This window comes from Schistocerca americana, chromosome 3, assembly GCF_021461395.2.
Source record: "Schistocerca americana isolate TAMUIC-IGC-003095 chromosome 3, iqSchAmer2.1, whole genome shotgun sequence".
NCBI classification, from domain to species: domain Eukaryota; kingdom Metazoa; phylum Arthropoda; class Insecta; order Orthoptera; family Acrididae; genus Schistocerca; species Schistocerca americana.
The window spans coordinates 309,275,691-309,296,656 of record NC_060121.1 but is presented as its reverse complement, the minus strand read 5'-3'; the positions used below and the strand labels follow the sequence as shown (position 1 = coordinate 309,296,656).

The window sequence follows — 20,966 nt, the reverse complement described above, 5'->3', positions numbered from 1 at the left end:
TTGTAGTTCGATATTTTCATAGTGTATGTAGGGGCAAGTAGTTAGTAGAGATGGAGCTGTGCGTGAGTGAACTGAGTAGCACATGATTGAAAAATTATAATGCTTTGATCACCTACACTCAGTTTTATTTGTGTGTGCGTGGTCATTTAGATTAGGAACTTTGACTCAAATTTCCATCCACCGCGACATTCAATGAAACTTCCCTGTTCGATTTAGCTGTTAGCTGGGGTACCATTGGGAGGTATTATAAAGAAATAAGAAACCTTCGTTGTCGTCTTAGACTTCATTATCCAGCTAAGCAGAGAAAAAAATAGACGGAGTCATGGCGCTACTGCACAGAAATATGAACTTGTTCATACTGCTTACATACCCGGATTTCACACGAATTATTGATGGCATCATGTGTTGTGACGATTACAATTTAATGAACGTTTTAAACTTAAATAGTGAGATATTGTCCCTGGCGTATGGAAGTTTTTCAAAAGTTACCAGAATCATCTCGCTTTTCCATATTCACGAACGATTCGTTTGGATTTCTTTCCTTTTTTTCTGTCAGTCACCCATAATGGAAGATACTGCTTCTGGCGTCTTTGCTGCAGCTTGAAATCTACGATGGGACTTCAGAAAGTGGCGTTACACAGTATTACAGCAGGCACAGTTATTTTTATTGTATGCTGCACTTATAGTGGGAAATTTCAGTCACTTGCTCAATTCCTAAACGACATAAATCTGCTCCTTGGTCACGGAGCCGTTCGAGAACAGCTGTGTGAACGTCCTCGTGGTTGGAAAATCTCTTTCCCCTCAGATCTTCTTTCGGCTTGCCGAAAGGATGGAACTGTACGGCAGAGGTTTCGAAACTTCTCATCGAAAGTAATGAAGCAAAAGTCATGTGGAGTGTTTCATTTTCGTGCAGAAGAACAATGCCTTTGGTAGATATTCCACGCCTCTTGTTCTTTACGACGTCAGTGTTTCACGGTACGAACTGGCATCATTTGTGCTATTTGCCACAAACTATGTCTACACAACTCCCTCACAGCCGAAGAAAAAAGTGGTCATTACCTTCCCTGCAGATGGCGTAACTTTGCATTCCTTCTGCGGAGGTAAGAAGGTGTGTCTCCATTCCACAGACGATCTCTTTGTTGCAGGTATGAAATGAAAGAGCCATGTCTCATTGCACGTAATGAAGCGGCTTAGGAAACAATTGTCTTCCGCGGAGTAAGCCTCGGGGAAGACAAGAGAGGCCGTAAACTTTGCGCCTTTTGTGTGTAGGTGACAATGGTCGCGGAATCCAGGGAGAGAATATTTTCCGATACAGCAGATGATTTGAGACGATGCAATGAGCACTACCTGCTGAGATGTGCATCTGCTTTGTAGGGAGTGGCTAAATTTAGATCACAGAATACCGAGTAAGACAAGTATCCTGTCACCATTGTACACGTAGCGTGTCTTGCTACAGACGAACATGGGCCTGAGTGCATTCTACACACGATAGCTTTATAGGGCACGCATCCTTACTGAACATGCGATTGGGGCAGGACAGAAAACAGCTAATATTGTTACGAAATGCCTTCCGCAGGGTTTATATGTAGGATTCAGAGCCAAGCCGAGCGGTCAAGTGGCGCAGGCACACACGACGCTCGATTCTGCGTGTACGTGCGCAACTGCAGCTGCGGACAGAGGGGTGAACTCGCGAATGCGAGGGCGGGGGAGGCGCGCAGCCGGTGTTGCGTGGGGCTGGGGGCAGCGCCGCGGCAGGGGTCCCGGCCGGTCCACGGACCGATACAAGGTCGCTGTGCCAAGGTCACTCACCCACCGGGGGCCGAGGGCCGCACAAAGACGCCTGCCCGACTCGCCGACTGGCCGCGCCACAAATAGCTGCACTGTATCCGCCGCTGCCAGCCGCCCACTCCCGCACCAACCGACCACTCGCGCCCCTCTCGCTCCGTCAGTTTCTCTCTGTCGGGGAATACGAGCTCTCTGAAGACTCGCAAGACACCTCGCCAGTTGCAGAGCGAGTGGTCAAAATATTCGTCACTCCCAGAGTCTCGTTTCTTAGGACGAGATGCAGTTCTTATCGACCCCACGATGCCCTTAGTACGTAATACACGGCTGCACACGTTAGGGAGGAGGTTTCTCCAGAATATTTGTACAGCCTTTGGCGACACCTTCGCTATCGTCCTCAGTGGACACAAACGCGCGTCCAGTTTCGACAATGGAACTCCGTAACTACCATGCGCGCTTGCTTGCCGGTGATGTATACCAGTTTACTTTGAAACATTGGAGATACGTATTTGTATTTGACACACACAGTGTTATTGTAATTAGTGAAGAATTTACGATTGAAATCTGAATAACGGTAACGTGCACAGCCTTAGGAAGACTCGAGTATTGACGATTCAGGTAACAGCCGGAGGCTGCCGAGAAAATTTGATGCAGTGTAGTCACTCACGTAAGGACACACGACAAGAAACAGCAATACTTGAAATTTTTCCTAGCCAGTCATGAAACGTTTAATGTGTGTAGGATAGAAATAAAACTGTAGTGCGTAGTTTCTATTAAGTTTCCTTCGGAGTATCGTACCTCGCCTATAGTATGAATGCACTGCGGCCCACGTTCCTTCTGTAGCAAGACACGTCATTTGTCTAATATATAAATGGAGAGACTGTGTCGCTACTTTTAGTGACACAGAAAGAAATCACGATGTCGTATTCTGTGCAGGTATTAAAAGGACTGTTCGTGCGCACCTGCTACTAATTACTTCTGTCCCTGAAATGTCTGTAATTATTGATCATTTTCCTTTACTGGCGTGTTCCAGCAGCGATGTCGCTGTCAAGCGGTAGATGGCTCGTGTGATCAGACACCAAAACTGCTCAGCGTATGGCGGGTTGTGGTACTCAAATGGTTCAGATGGCTCTGAGCACTATGGAACTTAACATCTGAGGTCATGAATCCCCTAGAACTTAGAACTACTTAAACGTAACTAACCTAAGGACATCACACACATCCATGCCCGAGGCAGGATTCGAATTTGCGACCGCAGCGGTCGCGCGGTTCCAGACTGAAACTCCTGGAACTGCTCGGCCACACCGGCCGGCTGTTGTCGTAGTATACATTTTGTACGACTGTGGCACCTGCGATGTAAAGTAATTAGTTCTATCTATTGCGCATACTAAGGTATTGGAACTCCCTGGGATACTAAACCTGTGAGTAAAATACGATGAGGTCAGCAGAGACGCAGCACAAGTCTGCATTAGTGAAGGTTGGGGAAGCAAATCAAAGACACCATACGAGGCATTTGCCTATTTAGACTATCCACGGGAGATTGGAAACTCGGCGGATTGGTGATCTGACTTCAATCTGTTGACCACTGCAATATCTCTCTCTATTCGAACTTCTATTGTTTCTAAATAACGTGTAGCAGGTTTTACAAAGCTGATGCACGACACATTCATTCGAATTGGCGTATGCAGTATAAAAACGCAGTTTGAAAGGTGGTTTTGGTAGGAGTAATTTATTATTTTGTACGTATTTGAATGGATGTGAAGTGTCCCGCAATTTTCCCGAAGGAATTTCGTAACAAAGCCGAGGCCGACGGCGGTTTTGCGCTCGACGCGCCGGTCCGTCCTTTCCCAGGGCCGCTACAAGGCAAACGACCGCCCAAAGCCGCTCGCGTTGTCTTCCGGGTCCGCGACAGCTTAGCAGCTCATACGCTGTATTATAACCCTGAAACTATCTGCTCCAGAAACGCAAAATGTAAAGGCGCACCCAAAACTGCTCTGCTGATACACATAAGGAAATCTGTCCTCAACTCGAAGGTTGGTTTGAACCTGACGGACGTGGTATGACCGCTTACAGGCAGAACTATACATTAACGAGGGTCAAATTTGGGATTTTTCAAGTTAACGAAGCAACAAGTCAGAAAAAATTCTACGACCGTTCGGAGACTACGCATTTGTAATCCACCATTTACCCACTAGAATACCGAGCTCGCACAGTTACGTTAAGGATGCCGAGAGCAAGTCCAGTCTTGCACTGTAGCTGCTTTGCAAACAGCGTAAACATATTTTGGGGAGACACGGAAGTATAGCGGTGTGATAGTGAACAGCCTTGGGATAGCCAGGGATGCTTTACTTGACACAGTTTCGGCCGAAGCGCAGCGAGCGGGAAGGAAGGAAGAAATGTTGGTGGCGAGCGTGACGTAACGACTTTCTCCGGCCGGCAGGCCGTTGGCTCTGCTTTCTCCAGTGACGCAACAGGTGAGCCGCCCGCGCAACGTGAATCTCCGTGAGACCTGCGCTCGTTGCACGGCATGTGGCGTACGTAGATGGTTAGCTCGTATTATTCGCGCAGTTCAAAAAGCAGCTTCAAAGTGAGATCAGAGAAGCCACGAAGAGGCGTCCTGCGATGGAATAGAAACAGTATTTAAAAAATGCTGTTGAAACTGCCGCAGTACACTCACCTTATAAGTCGAAATTACATTATGAAACTCCCGAAAGCATACACTGTTATGGAAAGAAAAAAACTAGCTTCGCCTGCTGGTTGAAACCGAAGTAGACCGGGAGACTTACTTTACGCAATAGCTTCAAAGCTAGTAGTATCGCTCAGGAACTATTTGTTTTTCGACGTCGAACCGTGTCTTTACGCTGCGGAAAGTTCCATTAATATTAGCGCAGCGGCAACGGACAGGCAGTTTGCTTTAGGCAAGTCACCATCACCCTGCGCAGCCTCGCCGAAGACACGATGCAGGTATATGATACTACGGCAATATAAACTCATAAAATTTTCTCGAGCTTTCGGATGTTTACAGTGGTTAAATATCCTCGAACTTCCTGGCGGGTGCTCCTCAATCGTTGTCAAGTGCTGTCCTTTACAACACCGAGAAAGTTTTAATTCTGCAGCAGTGTACTACGTAGTGGAAGCAACCAATATAGACTTACATGGGCTCAAAGGGGTCTACTCTGAAGGTCACCACTACCAAATGAATTTATCTGACAAGCACGCAGGTTCGCAGCATTCTCGTGTCAGTGGTCGTGCGCTACTTTTTCTGGCGGAGTGCAGCAATATGTCAATGAGAAGTTGCTCGTTCAGTGCCACTGATATTCTCGAATTTTACAAACCTTATCACGGTGTAAGGTCACAGTAAATGGTCGAAAGTGGGAATTTCTTTTTCTTTTGTAGCAGGGAAGCCGGCCGGAGTGGCCAAGCGGTTCTAGGCGCTACAGTCTGGAACCGCGCGACCGCTACGGTCGCAGGTTCGAATCCTGCCTCGGGCATGGATGTGTGTGATGTCCTTAGGTCAGTTAGGCTTAAGTAGTTATAAGTTCTAGGCGATTGATGACCTCAGAAGTTAAGTCCCATAGTCCTGAGAGCCATTTAAACCATTTTGTAGCAGGGAAGGATGTCCAGAAATGATACTTGTTTATCCCAGTACAGTGTATTAGTAGCACAATCACACCCGGACGGCAATACATGCAGTGGCTTCAACGTATCACCTGTCGGGTGTTAAAATATGAAAGGTGCGAATGATCAAGAGAGATATTTGTTCGTTACTGGCTCCGAACGTTGGTAACAGAGCAGCGCGTTGAGTTTCCAGCACTGGAAATTCGTCCCTGGACAGTCAGAGTAGTAAGCCGGAGCTCTATCACACGATAATGATTTTTCTGACGTCCACAGAGTTAAACACAGAGAGCAGTGTTTCGAGGCAACAATTAGAAGTACTGAGTTGTCGCGTGTTCCGTTTGCTGTCCGTGACCACGACGGGAGATGGAGCGAGGGCGCTCGCGCACTCGGGGTGGGATGACCTCTGCAAGGACGCGTCCGGGCCGACGACCGCAGCTCATCTCCCGCCGGCCAGTCGCCGCCTGCGCAGACACTCTACACGAACTCGCCCTCTGCCCGAAACCACACCGGAATGCGAATTCCAGCCATCACCGTCCGTCCCACACAGCTTTACCTACTAGCAGTATAATCTGAAGCCCAAATGAGACTAATCAGACGAATTATATAGTCATCTCAAGATGGGAAACGATATCTGGGGCTTAGTGACTCTACTGAATGAGGAGAGGATATATACGAACGGGAAGCGAGAGGCGTTTATTTACATAGTCTGTCACACGCTATCGAGTTTTTTCGAAATTCTCCCGTTGTCAAACGTTTGTCAGTACGGGCTTTGAGGACCGTCTTGATTCAAAACACTTTTTCATATCTAAGCCACTTTCAGGTGGGGGATTTCTCCGACACCAAGGTGTTTTCATTTTTCTTCTTTGTAAATTACGGAAATTCAGTTCCACCTATTATGGAAGCAAGTGTTCATTTTCATGTCCAAACATGTTTTCAGCACATTTTTGCCATCATCAGTAACTTCTTTCATTCATGTCTTATAGTTTACAATATCAGATTTTTTTCCGACATTCTGAAGACTGCAAAAAACGTACTGCAGCATTTGGTATGAAAATGAATAAACTCCTGCATAATAGGTGGACATGAATTCCCATTACTCGGTCCACACTTTACGAGTACGCTACCAATCAAGCGATGTCTAACTCTTGCTAAGGTACGGCTGAGCCTATGTGATTGCTCCATTTCATATTCACAAAAATTGTTACTACCAGACGCTTTGATCTCAGTTGTGACTCATTGATATTGTTTCTGTAATTCAACTGTGGTGGAATGGGACTACGGCTACTCGATGATTTTAAGAAAATAGATACTAACAGCCGTAATTTTATTTAACAATTTCGTCAAGCTCCAAGTTTAGGTGCCTGATTGGCACCATCTTCAGGTTTCCACAGACGAAACTAGGTAAGTCATCTAGTCGTCTTAGTACAATGACCACAATCTCCAAATGGTTTCCGTAGGTTTCTTCTCGACGGACGTGGATCCTTCACACCTCTCTCCGGCTGACAGTTGCTGTTATAGGTGTGAAGCGTCCACGTCCGTCGAGAAGAAGTCTACGGAAACCATTTGGAGATTGTGGTCACTATATTAAGACGACTAGATGACTTATATAGTTTCGTCTGTGGAAGCCTGAAGATGGTGCCAGTGAGACAGCGAAACTGGTAGCTAAAAAACATTATGACTGTTGGGAGTCTATTTTCTTCAAGTCACTGAAATTGTACTCAAAGGACAGTACTGTTTTTCGTTTTCTGAAATACACAGTTATAAATTTGTCAACATTTAAAGCAAGTTGCCAGTCTTTGCATCAGTCTGAAATCTTTTTCTTCAGACAGTGCTTTATTATGTAGAGATGAGTGGTCTGCTGAAAGTGTGGCGTTACTGTTAATATTGTCAACTAGGTTATTAATATAAAATACGGACGGCAGCAGTCCCAACACAGTGCAGTTACTCTTGCGTCTGTCAGTGAATCTCCATGCTGCTAATAACTTACTGCAGAAATCGAAGATTGTGAGAAATGAAAGGGAAGATTGAAGAGGGAGAATTTTAGCGATTGAAAGAATAAAGGAGGAGTCAGTGAATCTCCACCCAAGATAATATGCTGCTAATAACTTACTGCAGAAATCGAAGATTGTGAGAAATGAAAGGGAAGGTTGAAGAGGGAGAATTTTAGCGATTGAAAGAATAAAGGAGGAGTCAGTGAATCTCCACCCAAGATAATGTGCTTCTAATAACATACTGCAGAATTCGAAGATTGTGAGAAATGAAAGGGAAGATTGAAGAGAGAGAATTTTAGCGATTGAGAGAATAAAGGAGGAGTTGAGGAAGGAATGCTGCGGGTGCCGGGGTGCGGCGCGGCGCGGCGCGACGGCCGTGGCGGCGCGACAGGCGAGGTGAGCAGGAACGGACAGCCCTGAAGGCCGGCGGTGAAGGCCAGCGGCGCGGACACTCACCTTGCAGCCTTCGCAGGAGTGCACACCATAGTGGAAGCCGGACGCCTTGTCGCCGCACACACGGCACAGCACCGTCGTCCCGTCGAACTCTGCAACAGCCCAGAACACGCCGGCGTCACGCACTTGCGATACTACGGCCTCTAGTCACATACACACACTCAAAATGTCAGTTCGAGGGCGACCGCACTCGAACAAAGGAGAGCGGCCAACTCGAGCACAGCGAGGTGAGTACAATACAACGTGATAGAGTATGCAGAGACTTCTTCCCTCCCAATCTATCTGACCTTCAGAGTGAGAAGTAACTTCAAAAACTCTCCTTCGATCACATTTGGCTACAATGGTGATGCTGCCGTTAAACCGAAGGTTGAAATACATCACTACAGTGCCTTACTAAGCATGGTCTTACTGGTATGCCATTGGCTTCTTCCGAGCTATGGACTGACTTAACCAGCTAGTTATAAGGAGACTACCAGTTTAAAGTATTTTTCACCTTAATAAAAACTGCCAGAGGCGAAAGAAGTGATAAGTGTTCAGTCCCTGGACTGACTGAGTATCGAACCCGTGGCTGTTTTACAGCCCTACAGCTTACAGCCATGCACTGCTCAAAAGTCCCTCTCGTGTTCTAAAGGGCTCAAGAAGCTGAAGCATTGTCACTACAGTGAGCTAGTCTCCTTCGCCGCCCAAGCCGACACAGTTCATCATCACAGATCAGTACTGATCTACGATAATTAATGTTAAGGTTTCCCAAAATCACTTGGAACAAATCGAATAACATTTCTTTGGAGGCTGTGCGGTTCTGCGCGCTTCAGTCTGGAACCACGTGGCCGCTACGGTCGCAGGTTCGAATCCTGCCTCGGGCGTGGATGTGTGTGATGTCCTTAGCTTAGTTAGGTTTAAGTAGTTCTAAGTTCTAGGGGACTGATGACCATAGATGTTAAGTCCCATAATGCTCAGAGCCATTTGAACCGTTTCTTTTGATATATGGCTGCTTCACAGAACAAAATACTTCAACGTTTCGTAAGCTACTGAAGATGGCCTTCGTCAGGTAGTCAGGTTGGAAATGTACAACAGTACTAATCGTCAACTTGGAGAAGAGGAGGCTTCGAAAAGTTGTACTTTGGACAACTTGACGCAACCCGTAGAAGAAGTTGACCCAACTAACTGCCTCAGACGTAGATACGATTCGATCAGTCCCTTATCTTGGACCTCCACATGCAATAACTTCGCAGCCAGACTTTTCATAGACCATCATCTTAATAGACTTCATATCATGTAGCTATTCCTCCAAGCTTGATAGCTCTCTCTGCAACCAAATACCCTTCCTAACACCCACAGAATAGTGCGTCTGTCCGCAGCTCGTGGTCGTGCGGTAGCGTTCTCGCTTCCCACGCCCGGGTTCCCGGGTTCGATTCCCGGCGGGGTCAGGGATTTTCTCTGCCTCGTGATGACTGGGTGTTGTGTGCTGTCCTTAGGTTAGTTAGGTTTAAGTAGTTCTAAGTTCTATGGGACTGATGACCATAGATGTTAAATCCCATCAGAGCCAGCCAGTGCGTCTCCAACAAAAAAAATTACGATTTCTGCTAAATGTAGCCGGCCGGAGTGCCGTGCGGTTCTAGGTGCTACAGTCTGGAACCGAGCGACCGCTACGGTCGCAGGTTCGAATCCGGCCTCGGGCATGGATGTGTGTGATGTCCTTAGGTTAGTTAGGTTTAATTAGTTCTAAGTTCTAGGCGACTGATGACCTCAGAAGTTAAGTCGCATAGTGCTCAGTGCCATTTGAACCATTTCTTGCTAAATGTATTAAAAAAAAATACATTTACAAAGACGAAACAAAATCGCAGCATGCTTATTGTAGTGATTACATAGCCCGATTAGATAAAGTGTAGGAGAAAGTAACGCGTGAGTCACTGCGAGTCCCAGCATTCACTCTTTGCGTCACAGCGTTCTCATACCTGATAACAATGAAAGGGTTGCTTGCTCATGCGGTCGTTGAACTCTCCAGGCCAGGGACAATGGCACGGCAGCGTCGCAATTTCTCGCAGCCTCCTCTGACACAGAAAGCGAGCAAAGTGCTTATCTAATCTCTGACCCGGATAAGTTCGTTCGAACCGTCACGAGGGAACAAAGACTGAAGCGCCATCGCAGTTTTTCAAGGACTTCTCGAATGCGGGTCTCTTTGCTGTCAACGACCACTTGCCAAGGTCACCGACTTGTCAGGGATTACGGCGCGGGCGCCTCGCGAGGACAAGGAGGACGTTATCTCGCGCAAAACAAAGAAATGTAGTAACTTACAGTGTATCTTCTAGTCGTGTTTGATGTTGCTGTTGGGCTAGTGCGTAAGAATAGGAATGTCAACCCCACTGGACACAGAGAAGTCTACAGTTTAGAGTTTCTTTCAATGTTGGATGCTGTCCTTCAAAAAGCCCTAAACATTGTTATATCATTATGGATATTTCTTGTTTTATACTGATATCAAGAATTTAAATGTCACTTAATTTCTGGTATTTGTAAAAAGTCATATTTCAAAACCGCCCAGGGCTGCCGCTCTTTTATTACCTGCTTGATCATCTGATCGTATTGAGGTATCTTAAAATTACTTACAGCTGCCTACACGGCAACGTAAAGAATTTTATGATACCTCAAGATGATCAGGTGAACGAAATAGGTAGTGAATAATCGGATGTTATTAGTGGATTTGAAAAATATGATTTTCTTCTTAAATAGTAAGGACGATGAGGGACACCACCTGCACAGAATATTTCTTTTTGCTGCTTCTTTAATCGTATTAGGCAATAACGGGAAAATTCCTATTATAGCGAAGGACTCTATAAGTGCAGAGATAATGGAAGTCTCAACCGGTCTAGAGGATGATAACGTTGTAACATCTGGAGCGCAGATACTATCAGGAAGGCTTTAAAATAATTATTTGCGGTAAAAAAGGATTATCAAACCTGAACGTTGGTTTGAACATCAAAGTGCTTAACTAGACATTGTGCTGTTGGAAGTTGCACGCCGTCGGTTTCCTCCGATACTTTGAGCTGACTTACGAAGCCAGTGGCATACAGTTTAACACGGACTACGAATGCGGTACAACTAAGACAGGCTTCAGAGGTATGCCGTGTTGTCGCAAAACGCTATGTTAAGCGTCCTCGAACGAAGATTACTGCACTTGCAACAGTTACAATCATCGACAGGTGTGGAGCGGTGTAAGAAACGTGTGGAGAGAGGGAGAGAGTCGCCTGGAAGAAAAGTGAGAGGCCGGTGAAAGGTTGAGGCGGCGGCGGCAGGTGGAAAGTGAGAGAGCGGGCGGGCGCGCTTTACCTATGTGCAGCTCCGGCTCTCGCCGGCCGACCGCGGCCGCGTCCATGTCGACGAGCATAGCGGAGGCGGGCGACGCAGAAGACACCGGCGCGTCGTAGGCGGCGCCCGGCGGGCAGCCGACGCTGCCGTCGGACAGAATCATCGCGTCCGCTCCGCTCGGCACGGTCCCGCGCACACGACTGCTGAGGGCAAGGCGAGCCACTGGCACTTCACACACGCGGACACACTGTTCGGGAACGACCGCACCGCACGACTGCCACGCGGAGAGTGAAAGTCGCAGCAGCGCCGCGCACGCACCACACCTGAAGGGCGACGGCAGCCTTGTTGGTAAACGGCCAGTGCCGCCCGCGGTAGTGGGGAAGGGGAAGGGACCTCGCAGAAAACCTGCGCGCCCACCGCGCCCGCTTATTCCTTTTTTCGGCAGCTCGCCGGCGCGGAGGTCATTGACAAACAATAGCGCGGCGGCCAATGGCGCGCGCCGCGGCGCCGGGCGCGGCCCGCGATTGGCTGCCGGCGGCCCCCCACCACCGGCACGCTCTGCCCCCCACCCCGCGGGCCGAGCGCGCCACCCCTCCGCGGGAGACGCAGGGGGCTTCGGCCGGCCACACACCGGGGTAGTTCAACGCCCCCGAACCTTGACTGAATTACCCAGACTGGAAGCGGCCAAGGCCACCCGCCGGAGCGGCGAACGCCCCGGCCGGGCGGACCGAGAGCGCACTGCGCATGCGCGGCGAGGCTCACCACGCCGCTCCTTTCACTGGCGCGCTCTCCCAGAACTATTTACATCACTTATCGCCTCACCGTTATCAGCAGGCCGCTGCGCGGGTCATCGAACCCCACCTGCCACCGCGACGGAAGTCGAAATCTGCTCTCCTTCTCATTTGACTTCCATGCACCAGCCCTTCTATTAAAGACATCGACTGTACTCAATCGTTACGTAACGATCGCTGTTTAAAAAAGAAAGTGCTATTAACCTCTGACCGATTTGGCTATTCGCCCAACCTCCTCCCACCTTAAGCCTATTCAGCGAGTTCGGCGTAATGTGAAGGCATTTCCGCAGCCGCGAAATGGCTCAGAAAATGTGTTGTATAAACGTTGAATTTTTTCCCGGAGTAAACCTAAGAGAATCCATGTGTGATGAGGTCCTTCGGGCGAGTGGTGTATCTCATTACATTGAGGACGATGAACTCTTGTTGCCGTGGTTACACAAAGCCGCGCAGCCACCGGTGTGCAGTCCTTCAGGTAGCACATAAATCTACAACGTAAGATTCTCACTCTGAATAAAGGCTGGGAACAAGGCAGGTGATTAACCTCTCGCGTTCGCCCGAGAGGTCACTAGGATGCTTTCATTCTTTCAGCAGCAAACTGTGAGAGTTAGATATTCTCTCAGGAAGTTACCACTGCAATAAGTGACAGCACTGAATGTACCCTTAACGTTTTCTTTGACACAATCGCAGAAAACGTTTTGTATCGTTAACCGGCTGGCCGTCGTCAGAACAACTGTAAGTGACATTAGATGGTCCAAAGTAATGCTTTCTCAGACAATGGCTAATCGACTGATACCTGTTAACCACACTCGTACAAAACATTTCCTGTAGCTGAGTCTACATCTACGTGTACATGATTACTCATCAGTTCACAATTAAGCAACTGGCAGAGGGCTTATCGAACCACCTTCTTGCTACTTTTGTACTGTTCCACTCTCGAACAGAGCGTGGGAAAAACGAAAACTTAAATCTTTTCTTCCGAGCTCTGATTTCTCCATTTTTATTATGGTGATCGTTCTTCGCTGTGTAGGTGAGCGTCAACAAAATCTTTTCACACTCTGATGAGAAAGTTGGTGATTGAAATTGCTAGAGAAGGTTGTGCTGTAGCGAAAAAACGCCTTTGTTTTAATGAATGTCACCCCGATTCGTATATCATATCCGTGACATTCTCTTTCCTGTTTCGCGATAATACAAAACGAGCTCCTCTACTCTGAACTTTTTCTATGTCTTCCGTCATCCCTATCCGATGCGGATATCACCCGAAACAGCAATACTCCAGAAGAGGGCGGACGAGTGTTGTGTAAGCTGTTTCCTTATTAGACCTGTTACGTTTTCTAAGTGTTCTGCCAATAAATCGCAGTCTTCGGTTTGCTTTCCCCACAACTTTATCTATGTGATCGTTCCAGTTTAAGTTACAGGTAATTGTATTCCCTAAGTATTTAGTATGTGATTTAACGTGTAACCGAAATTTATCGGATTCCTTTTAAGCATGGAAAATGTGAAGTGCATCATCGACAAAAGACAATAACTACCTCCACAACGAAGTCTCACTTTTTTCCCAAATGATACAGTATTGTGGATACTTTTTTATACCCAGGAGGTCACTAGAAGTTTAGAAGCATGTAGAGGTTAACAACTCATGGAGAACTCTGGAAATACTGCGTCTTATAAGATCAGAAAATGCAAAGATCTTTTGGAAATGTAATTATCAGAAAGTGGGAAAAACCAAAAGCAAGAGAGAAAGTTATCGAGGAACAGAGAGAATTAATTGGAGAAAAAAACGGATTTCTTTTTAACTCTTGAAGACTGCAATTAACTTCTGCTGTCTCTGAAATAGAATACATAAAGACGGACAGTGCAAGAAAAACATGATAGCAAATACTGAGCAACGGAAAGGACACTAACATCCAACAGTACAATTCTTGGAGCCAGAAGAAGATTCATGGAATCGAGGTTTGTAAGGTTCTAATGGTGGAGAGCTAGAAAGAATAGAAACAATTAGAAGCCACTGAAATATGTTGTTACTCAAAACATTTGCAGGCCACGCGGATTGGTCGAATAAGACATGAAGGCACGCTGCAACGTCTCGACGACCTGATGAATTAATCGCAGAGTTAGAATGGTGGGGCACATATTACGACATAAGTCGCTGCTGTAAACTGTATTTGAAGGGACCGTAGAAGACAGGCATAGGTATGAATATATAAAGAGAATCTGTGATAATCATGTAGGACACAGCAGTCGTGCTGAAATGAAGCGAATAGCGACAGAAAGAGATACGTGTATCAAACCAGCTGAAGACTTTATGGCAGAAAAAATGGTTCAAATGGCTCTGAGCACTATGGGACTTAACAAATGGTTCAAATAGGTCTGAGCACTATGGGACTTAACAGCTGTGGTCGTCAGTCCCCTAGAACTTAGAACTACTTAAACCTAACTAACCTAAGGACATCACACACATCCATGCCCGAAGCAGGATTCGAACCTGCGACCGTAGCAGTCGCACGGTTCCGGACTGCGCGCCTAGAACCGCGAGACCACCGCGGCCGGCTGGGACTTAACATCGGAGGTCATCAGTCCCCTAGAACTTAGAACTACTGAAACCTATTTAACCTAAGGACATCACACACATCCATACCCGAGGCAGGATTCGAACCAGCGACCGTAGCGGTCGCGCGTTTCCAAATTGAAGCGCCTAGAACCGCTCGACCACACCGGCCGGCGATGGCAGAAATAACTAGTCTTCTGACTGATTTTCGTTCCTTGTCCATGTTTTTTCTTTCTTTTTTTTCCTGCATGTCTAATACATCAAACTTTCTGAAAAATTTGTACTCAAACTCTATTCTGCCTTTTCTCCCAAGAGCGAAGTATTCCTGGATGCTATGTTGGACATCTTTTTGAACGGTTCCATCTCCTGGTAAATTCTGTCCATATACGTATTTTCTGTCCTATCGTTTCTTGCAGGTCTCTCCGCCGCACTTCACGTACTCCAAATCGATGGAGGTGGCACAGTGGTTACCATACTGTACTCGTCGACCATACAGATTTACCTTTTCCGCTATTTCTCTAAATCGCTAAAGGCAAATACGGGGATGGTTCCTTTGAAAGGGCACGACTCATTTCCTTCCTCTTGCTTCAAACATTGCGAGTGTTTGCTTGTTCTCTAATGACATCTATGTCGACGGGACGTTAAATCCTAATCTGCCTTCGTTCACGTGCTCGAAGTATTGCGCACCATCTTGGCGTTTATCAGTAGCAGTTTACAAAGCGGCAGACGGCTGGGCGCCTTTTGTCTGCTCTCCACGGCGCTTCGTGTGTCGCGAGGACGCTCACTCATTCCTTGAAACGAGTTCGTTGACCGCGGCGGCGGTGATCGCCTTGTCGCCGGTAACCATGAGTGTGGTGGGCCTGTCACTGTAGTTGACGTCTGGCGCCGTTATCCCTTGTGCCAGAACGAGGGCAAACTCATGATAAAGCTCTCACTGCGACTTATCTGTTCATATCGATTACAAAGAGTTGTTTTTCTCGATCTGCGCTATTACGTTTGTTAAATTTAGTCACCAGCTTTTGTCTGACTTACCAGCAATACGCTTCGTTAGTCCACACCGTTCTCTTCCTTTTTTTTGTTTGTGTAGGGACGATTTTATGGATTACGTGATGTGTAAATAACCTAACAATAACGCTATCTTTTACTGATATGTATAATACGGTTGAATCTATATGAGTCCTGTATTTTCAATAGCGCCATCTTCCCAGCGATTAGTTACGAGAGTGCGATGAAAAGCAATGGCTCCGAATTTTTTATGCGGGAACTCCTGAAGTTTTTTTTGTAAATAAAACAAACATATTATTAAGATTCCAGAATTTTATTTTTCTTCTGCCGGTAGAGGGCTCCGAACTGTAGCGTGTAACATGGCGGTGTGTAACGCGAGAAACGGTGTCCTGTAATCGAGTTTCCAGCTCGACGGGTTCATCGACACACGGGGAAACCTCTCCTGCGGCATGCCAGTGCCAGACTGCACACGAGCGATGCGGCATCTCGAACAGTCCGATGCCTTGGTTTCACTGCCACGGATCAGTCTCGCGTTGCCTCCGTTCCATTTTCATCTGTTTCCAAAACTTAAAGAGACCTTCAAGGACTTCACTTTGATGGGGACGAAACGGTGCAAACAGAGGTGAGGCTGTGCCTCAGTCAACTAAGTCAAACATTCCACAATGGCGGCAACAACAAACTGGTCACTTGTTGGGTGAAATCTGTTCTTCGCCAGCGTCACTATGTTGAGATGCAAATATTTAGACATGAAGAACAAAGACGCAAAATGGTAATAACGTCTGTTTTATTTAAAAAGCTTTAATAGTTTTCACATTAAAAATTCAGAGGCATATCTCTCCAGCACGTCATGGTAGACGAAGTTCTTGAGAATATTTTCTATGAGATGACTCGCAAACTGATTAATGAGCGAATAAAAAGTTTTAAGAGTATTATAAATCGTGTGGAAGCAGTTTCCGTACAAATTACCCGCTACTATAACAGAAAGATTTTAACTCGACAAAATATTTGTGAAATTGTGTACTAAAAAGCATTGTATATCTATAGGGTCAAGAGAATCTGCTATTAACATTCTTTACAACACTACACCTGTTAAGGAAAAGATTTAAACTTCCTCTAACTATCCGCATTGAACTTATGAGTGTGGAAAGAGAAAAGTGATATACCACTGCTATCAAGCGACGAGTCAATAAACTCGCATCAGGGAGAGATCAACGATGCTATGAAAAAATATGTCGATTTACTCACAGGTAAAAGCAGGTTGTTGTTCACGTATACGAGTATATATAGACACTACACCGCAATCCAGTGTACCGGGTGATCAAAAAGTCAGTATAAATTTGAAAAGTGAATAAATCGCGGAATAATGTAGATGGAGAGGTACAAATTGACACACATGCTTGGAATGACATGGGGTTTTATTAGAACCAAAAAAATACGAACGTTCAAAAAATGTCCGCCAGATGGCGCTTCATCTGATCAGAATAGCAATAATTAGCATAACAAAGTAAGACAAAGCAAAGATGATGTTCTTTACAGGAAATGCTCAATATGTCCACCATCATTCCTCAACAATAGCTATAGTCGAGGAATAATGTTGTGAACAGCACTGTAGAGCATGTCCGGAGTTATGGTGAGGCACTGGCGTCGGATGTTGTCTTTCAGTATCCCTAGAGATGTCGGTCGATCACGATACACTTGCGACTTCAGGTAACCCCAAAGCCAATAATCACATGGACTGAGGACTGGGGACCTGGGAGGCCAAGCATGAAGAAAGTGGCGGCTGAGCACACGATCATCACCAAACGACGCGCGCAGGAGATCTTTCACGCGTCTAGCAATATGGGTTATTTTTTGGTTCTAATAAAACCCCATGTCATTCCATGCATGTGTGTCAATTTTTACCTCTCTATCTACATTATTCCGTGGTTTATTAAGTTTTCAAATTTATACTGACTTTTTGATCACCCGGTACATTGCATTCAGGAAGACATTTCGTACCAGTATTAGCGAATTTGTCTTATTACATTCGCCTTTTGAGCGAGGTAAGAAAAACTGTTTAAATTTATTCTCAAGTTCTTTACGCAAGATATACAGTGGTGGCTGCACAAGCGTCCAATTCTAACTCAAGGGCTTTGCTAGTGCAGTAATTTCGTGTACCACTACAGTTGGCGAAAGGTGTCTCTGTCTTTATTTGTTTCTTCCACTGGCGGTATGACCCCTGCAGAGAAGGGTTGTAAGGCAGATGGAGGAGCTCACACGGGATACGAAAACGAAATCGGTGCGGCAGATGCGGCTGGGCTATTGTTCGTTTTCCGCGGGCCGTAGGTATATTCCTGTACGGGTTCGTGGCGCGTTTCCCGAGGGGTGGACACCGAAGCGACGGAAACGACTCAACGGGGGTGTCGGCCTTGGAGCGCTCCACAAAGGCGGGGGAAATCGTGGGCCGGGGTGAACGTCCCAGAGGGCGTCCACCCCTTTCTGGCAGGGTCGCACAAAGGAGAGCGAGGCGGCAGCCCTCAGACATCCTCCCTGTCGCTTTCACGGCAGAAATTTTCAGGGTCACGGTGCCCCTTCGTGGCGCGTGAAATTTTTGCAGATGTCTTCTCTGATGTCACGTAGCCATAGGACTGAGTGTTTGATGGCCAGCAGGAGTAGGAAGTGACATGTAATTGCCACCTTAGTACAGGTGATATTTAAAATAACAGGAAAATTGGGCCTAGGGACCACGAAAATGAAATTCATACGAAATCAAGAGTGTAGGAGATATAGATAGCAATACTAGTCCGACGGTAAGACGTTTTGTGGAAACAAAAAGGTCACTAATGAGTGACTGAAAATTGTGGGGCAAGTATCCATAATGGAAGACAGCCACATGCTCATAAAGAAAGACATACTACCTCCACACAAAAAAAGATGAGAGGGCACGTATTGCTTAGTAAACATGTGCTGTGGCTCGTCATTTCTTTTCTGTCGAGTTTAACTCAGATGATGGAGAGAGACATAAGGTATTCGCGATAAAATTTGTCACAAGTTCTCAATATATAATACTAAAGCTATCTAACTCTTAGCTGCATTTAATGGAAGGATTAATCAAGCACATTAGGTTCAGTTATACATTTTCCTCCTCTGTTTCCTTCCATATGCCTCCACAGTAATAAAGCACTCAGCAACCAAAAAGACACTCCTGCTGCTTCTTCCCAATGACAGAAACGAGGCGGCAAGATTTCACTCCCTGCGTTACTGAATTATGAGAAGACAAGACAGAATACGTTTCTTTCTAAAATATATTCTAATTCCGATTCCGTTGTTCCCATTAGACATCGCATGAGTCTATAACAAATAAACTAGTATATTCTACATCTATCTACACCTACATATATATTCTGCAAGCAAATGCATGGTGCATGACAGAGGGCTGCTATTGAGATGCGAAGAAAAAAGTGTACCCTGCTCTAGAGATCCCAACTGATATGTGTTTGACTTTAAAAAATTTTAAGCAGATGACTCACGAATGGTGTTCGCCATGCAAGGTAAATTGGGTGCATTCATTTTTACATCTGAATGCCTTTAGCATGTGATCACGTAGTGCTTGGCCCTGACCAACAACGGCACGAAAACAAAAGAAAAACATGAGAGACGCAATCTTATGTAAGACCTGCCACCTGAGATTATTCTGTAGTATTAAAAAGCCTTGGCTCAAACACTGTGTGAAAACGCCAAGGAGGGGACAGTGGAAAGGCAGGTGGGAGACACCATTAAGAGAAAGATTGGATGGCAAAGAATGGATAAAGAACACTCAAAAAACCATGTATCTTCGTCTTCGAGCTGTAATTCAGATAAGCTGGTATACATGAAATTTGACATTCCTGTTCTTGTTACGTTCATTCACCACGATTACAGGTCAGATTTTTGTGTAACATATACAACAAATTCTTTGCTTATTATGGCTAGTAAGCCTGCATTCCATGTTATAAAATCTGATACAGGTCTGCGACATACTTTCCTGTTTCAAATACCACTGTAATCTTAACGCTTTTCTGCGGTATGGGGAAGTACCAACGCCTTAAGGTTATTTCTGGAGGTGAAGCTACTATAGTTACGAAATCTGCCGTATTTATGTTGAACTGATAAGTATGACACTGCGTTAAGGCAATGTGGATGATCAACTGCGTAGCCTGTAGAATTCACAGAATGATTTCTGAGGCCTGCAGTCGACAAGTATCGGAATTTTCGGGGACATCTCAGTTTACGGAACGGATTTTCATACCTCAAATACGAGCATTTTAGGTTAGTTATAATGGTGAGCGTTATAGATATCGTCAAAAATTCACAAATACCTAAAAAAGCATTTTTAATTCACAATTTTGCGATGGATTTCAGAGTATTTTGGACTTTCAATTCACAATTTCGCGATGCATTTCGGAATATTTTGCCTCCATCATGAGGTCGACTTCATTAATGTGAGTGGATCACGAATCTTGTTTTGTACACGACTTTGTGAGTACAGTGTTACACCTCTTCACATAATATTAAAGGCAGTCCAAAAATACGCACAGGAACATATATGAATACTTTCACAGTGTGTATGATATAACAGAGCGATATGAAACTGAAAAATACGGAACGCTACAGTGCTCAGTGGCGTTTCTTCAGTTTCAACTACTTTTACTGTTGCATTATTTTTCACAAAGTAACTGTACACACTTTGTAAAATTTAGAGTGGACAGAATCAAGATAAGCAAAATTTAACTGACAATGAGTGTAGTAAAGGGCTACAGAACTTGTGAAAGGTCAGAGTCAAGCAGGCAGAGTTGGTACACTATTTGGCAAGCTGCGAACAGTGTGTAGCCCGTCCGAAGATCTGCCTCTTGGTGCAAAGTGGATCAGAAGTGCATTGGTGGCTGGTGGCTGGCTTCACTTTTACGTGCGGTTCGACTTGCGGCCTGCGAGGTGAGGCGAAGCGAAGCCGAGCGTGGACGAGGTTGCTGACCGTGTCGGCTAGCGTCGGGCGCCTTCGGCAGCATTCGGCCGCCTTCGGCTCGGGGTCACCGAGAGTCACTTACCCCCGTGGTACACAAACCGGACGCAAAACCTGCCGGCTGAATGCACCCGCTCCGTCGCATCTGCACACACGGCAGCTATTGTCATTTATGGAGGATTGGGCTTTTTATCCTGACAAAAGTATCTTCCAGTCCTAGTAGAACCAATCTGAGGTGCTATACTCGACGTCATAATGATGACGCACCTACCAGAAGCATAATCGTAATAACGATGATTCGTCTCGTACGTGTATTGTATCTGAAACTATTACAAATTTTTTTTTTATTTCGAATACATTACTTGAATATTCATCACAGACCCATATAAGAGAGCGTGTTGTCATAAAAATATCACTGGGTGGACAGCTGTCATTTTTCTACTTTGCCACCATTTCTCCTGTAGTCTCTGGGTTAACGTTTTTATGGCAATCGTGTCATC

At 45.8% G+C, this 20,966-nt stretch overlaps 1 protein-coding gene across 4 annotated transcripts in view; it reads right to left on the bottom strand.

The window, feature by feature from the left end:
* LOC124605112 (ecdysone-inducible protein E75) overlaps positions 1 to 20,966 on the bottom strand; it is a 469,227-nt gene that overhangs the window by 35,881 nt on the left and 412,380 nt on the right. For 3 of the 4 annotated variants that reach the window (XM_047136567.1, XM_047136570.1, XM_047136569.1), the window contains exon 2: positions 7,848 to 7,936. In XM_047136567.1, coding sequence (XP_046992523.1) covers positions 7,848 to 7,936 — 89 coding nt within the window. Of the gene's footprint in view, positions 1 to 7,847; positions 7,937 to 11,168; positions 11,480 to 20,966 lie in introns of those variants that run through there. The other variant, XM_047136568.1, reaches the window with a different exon arrangement.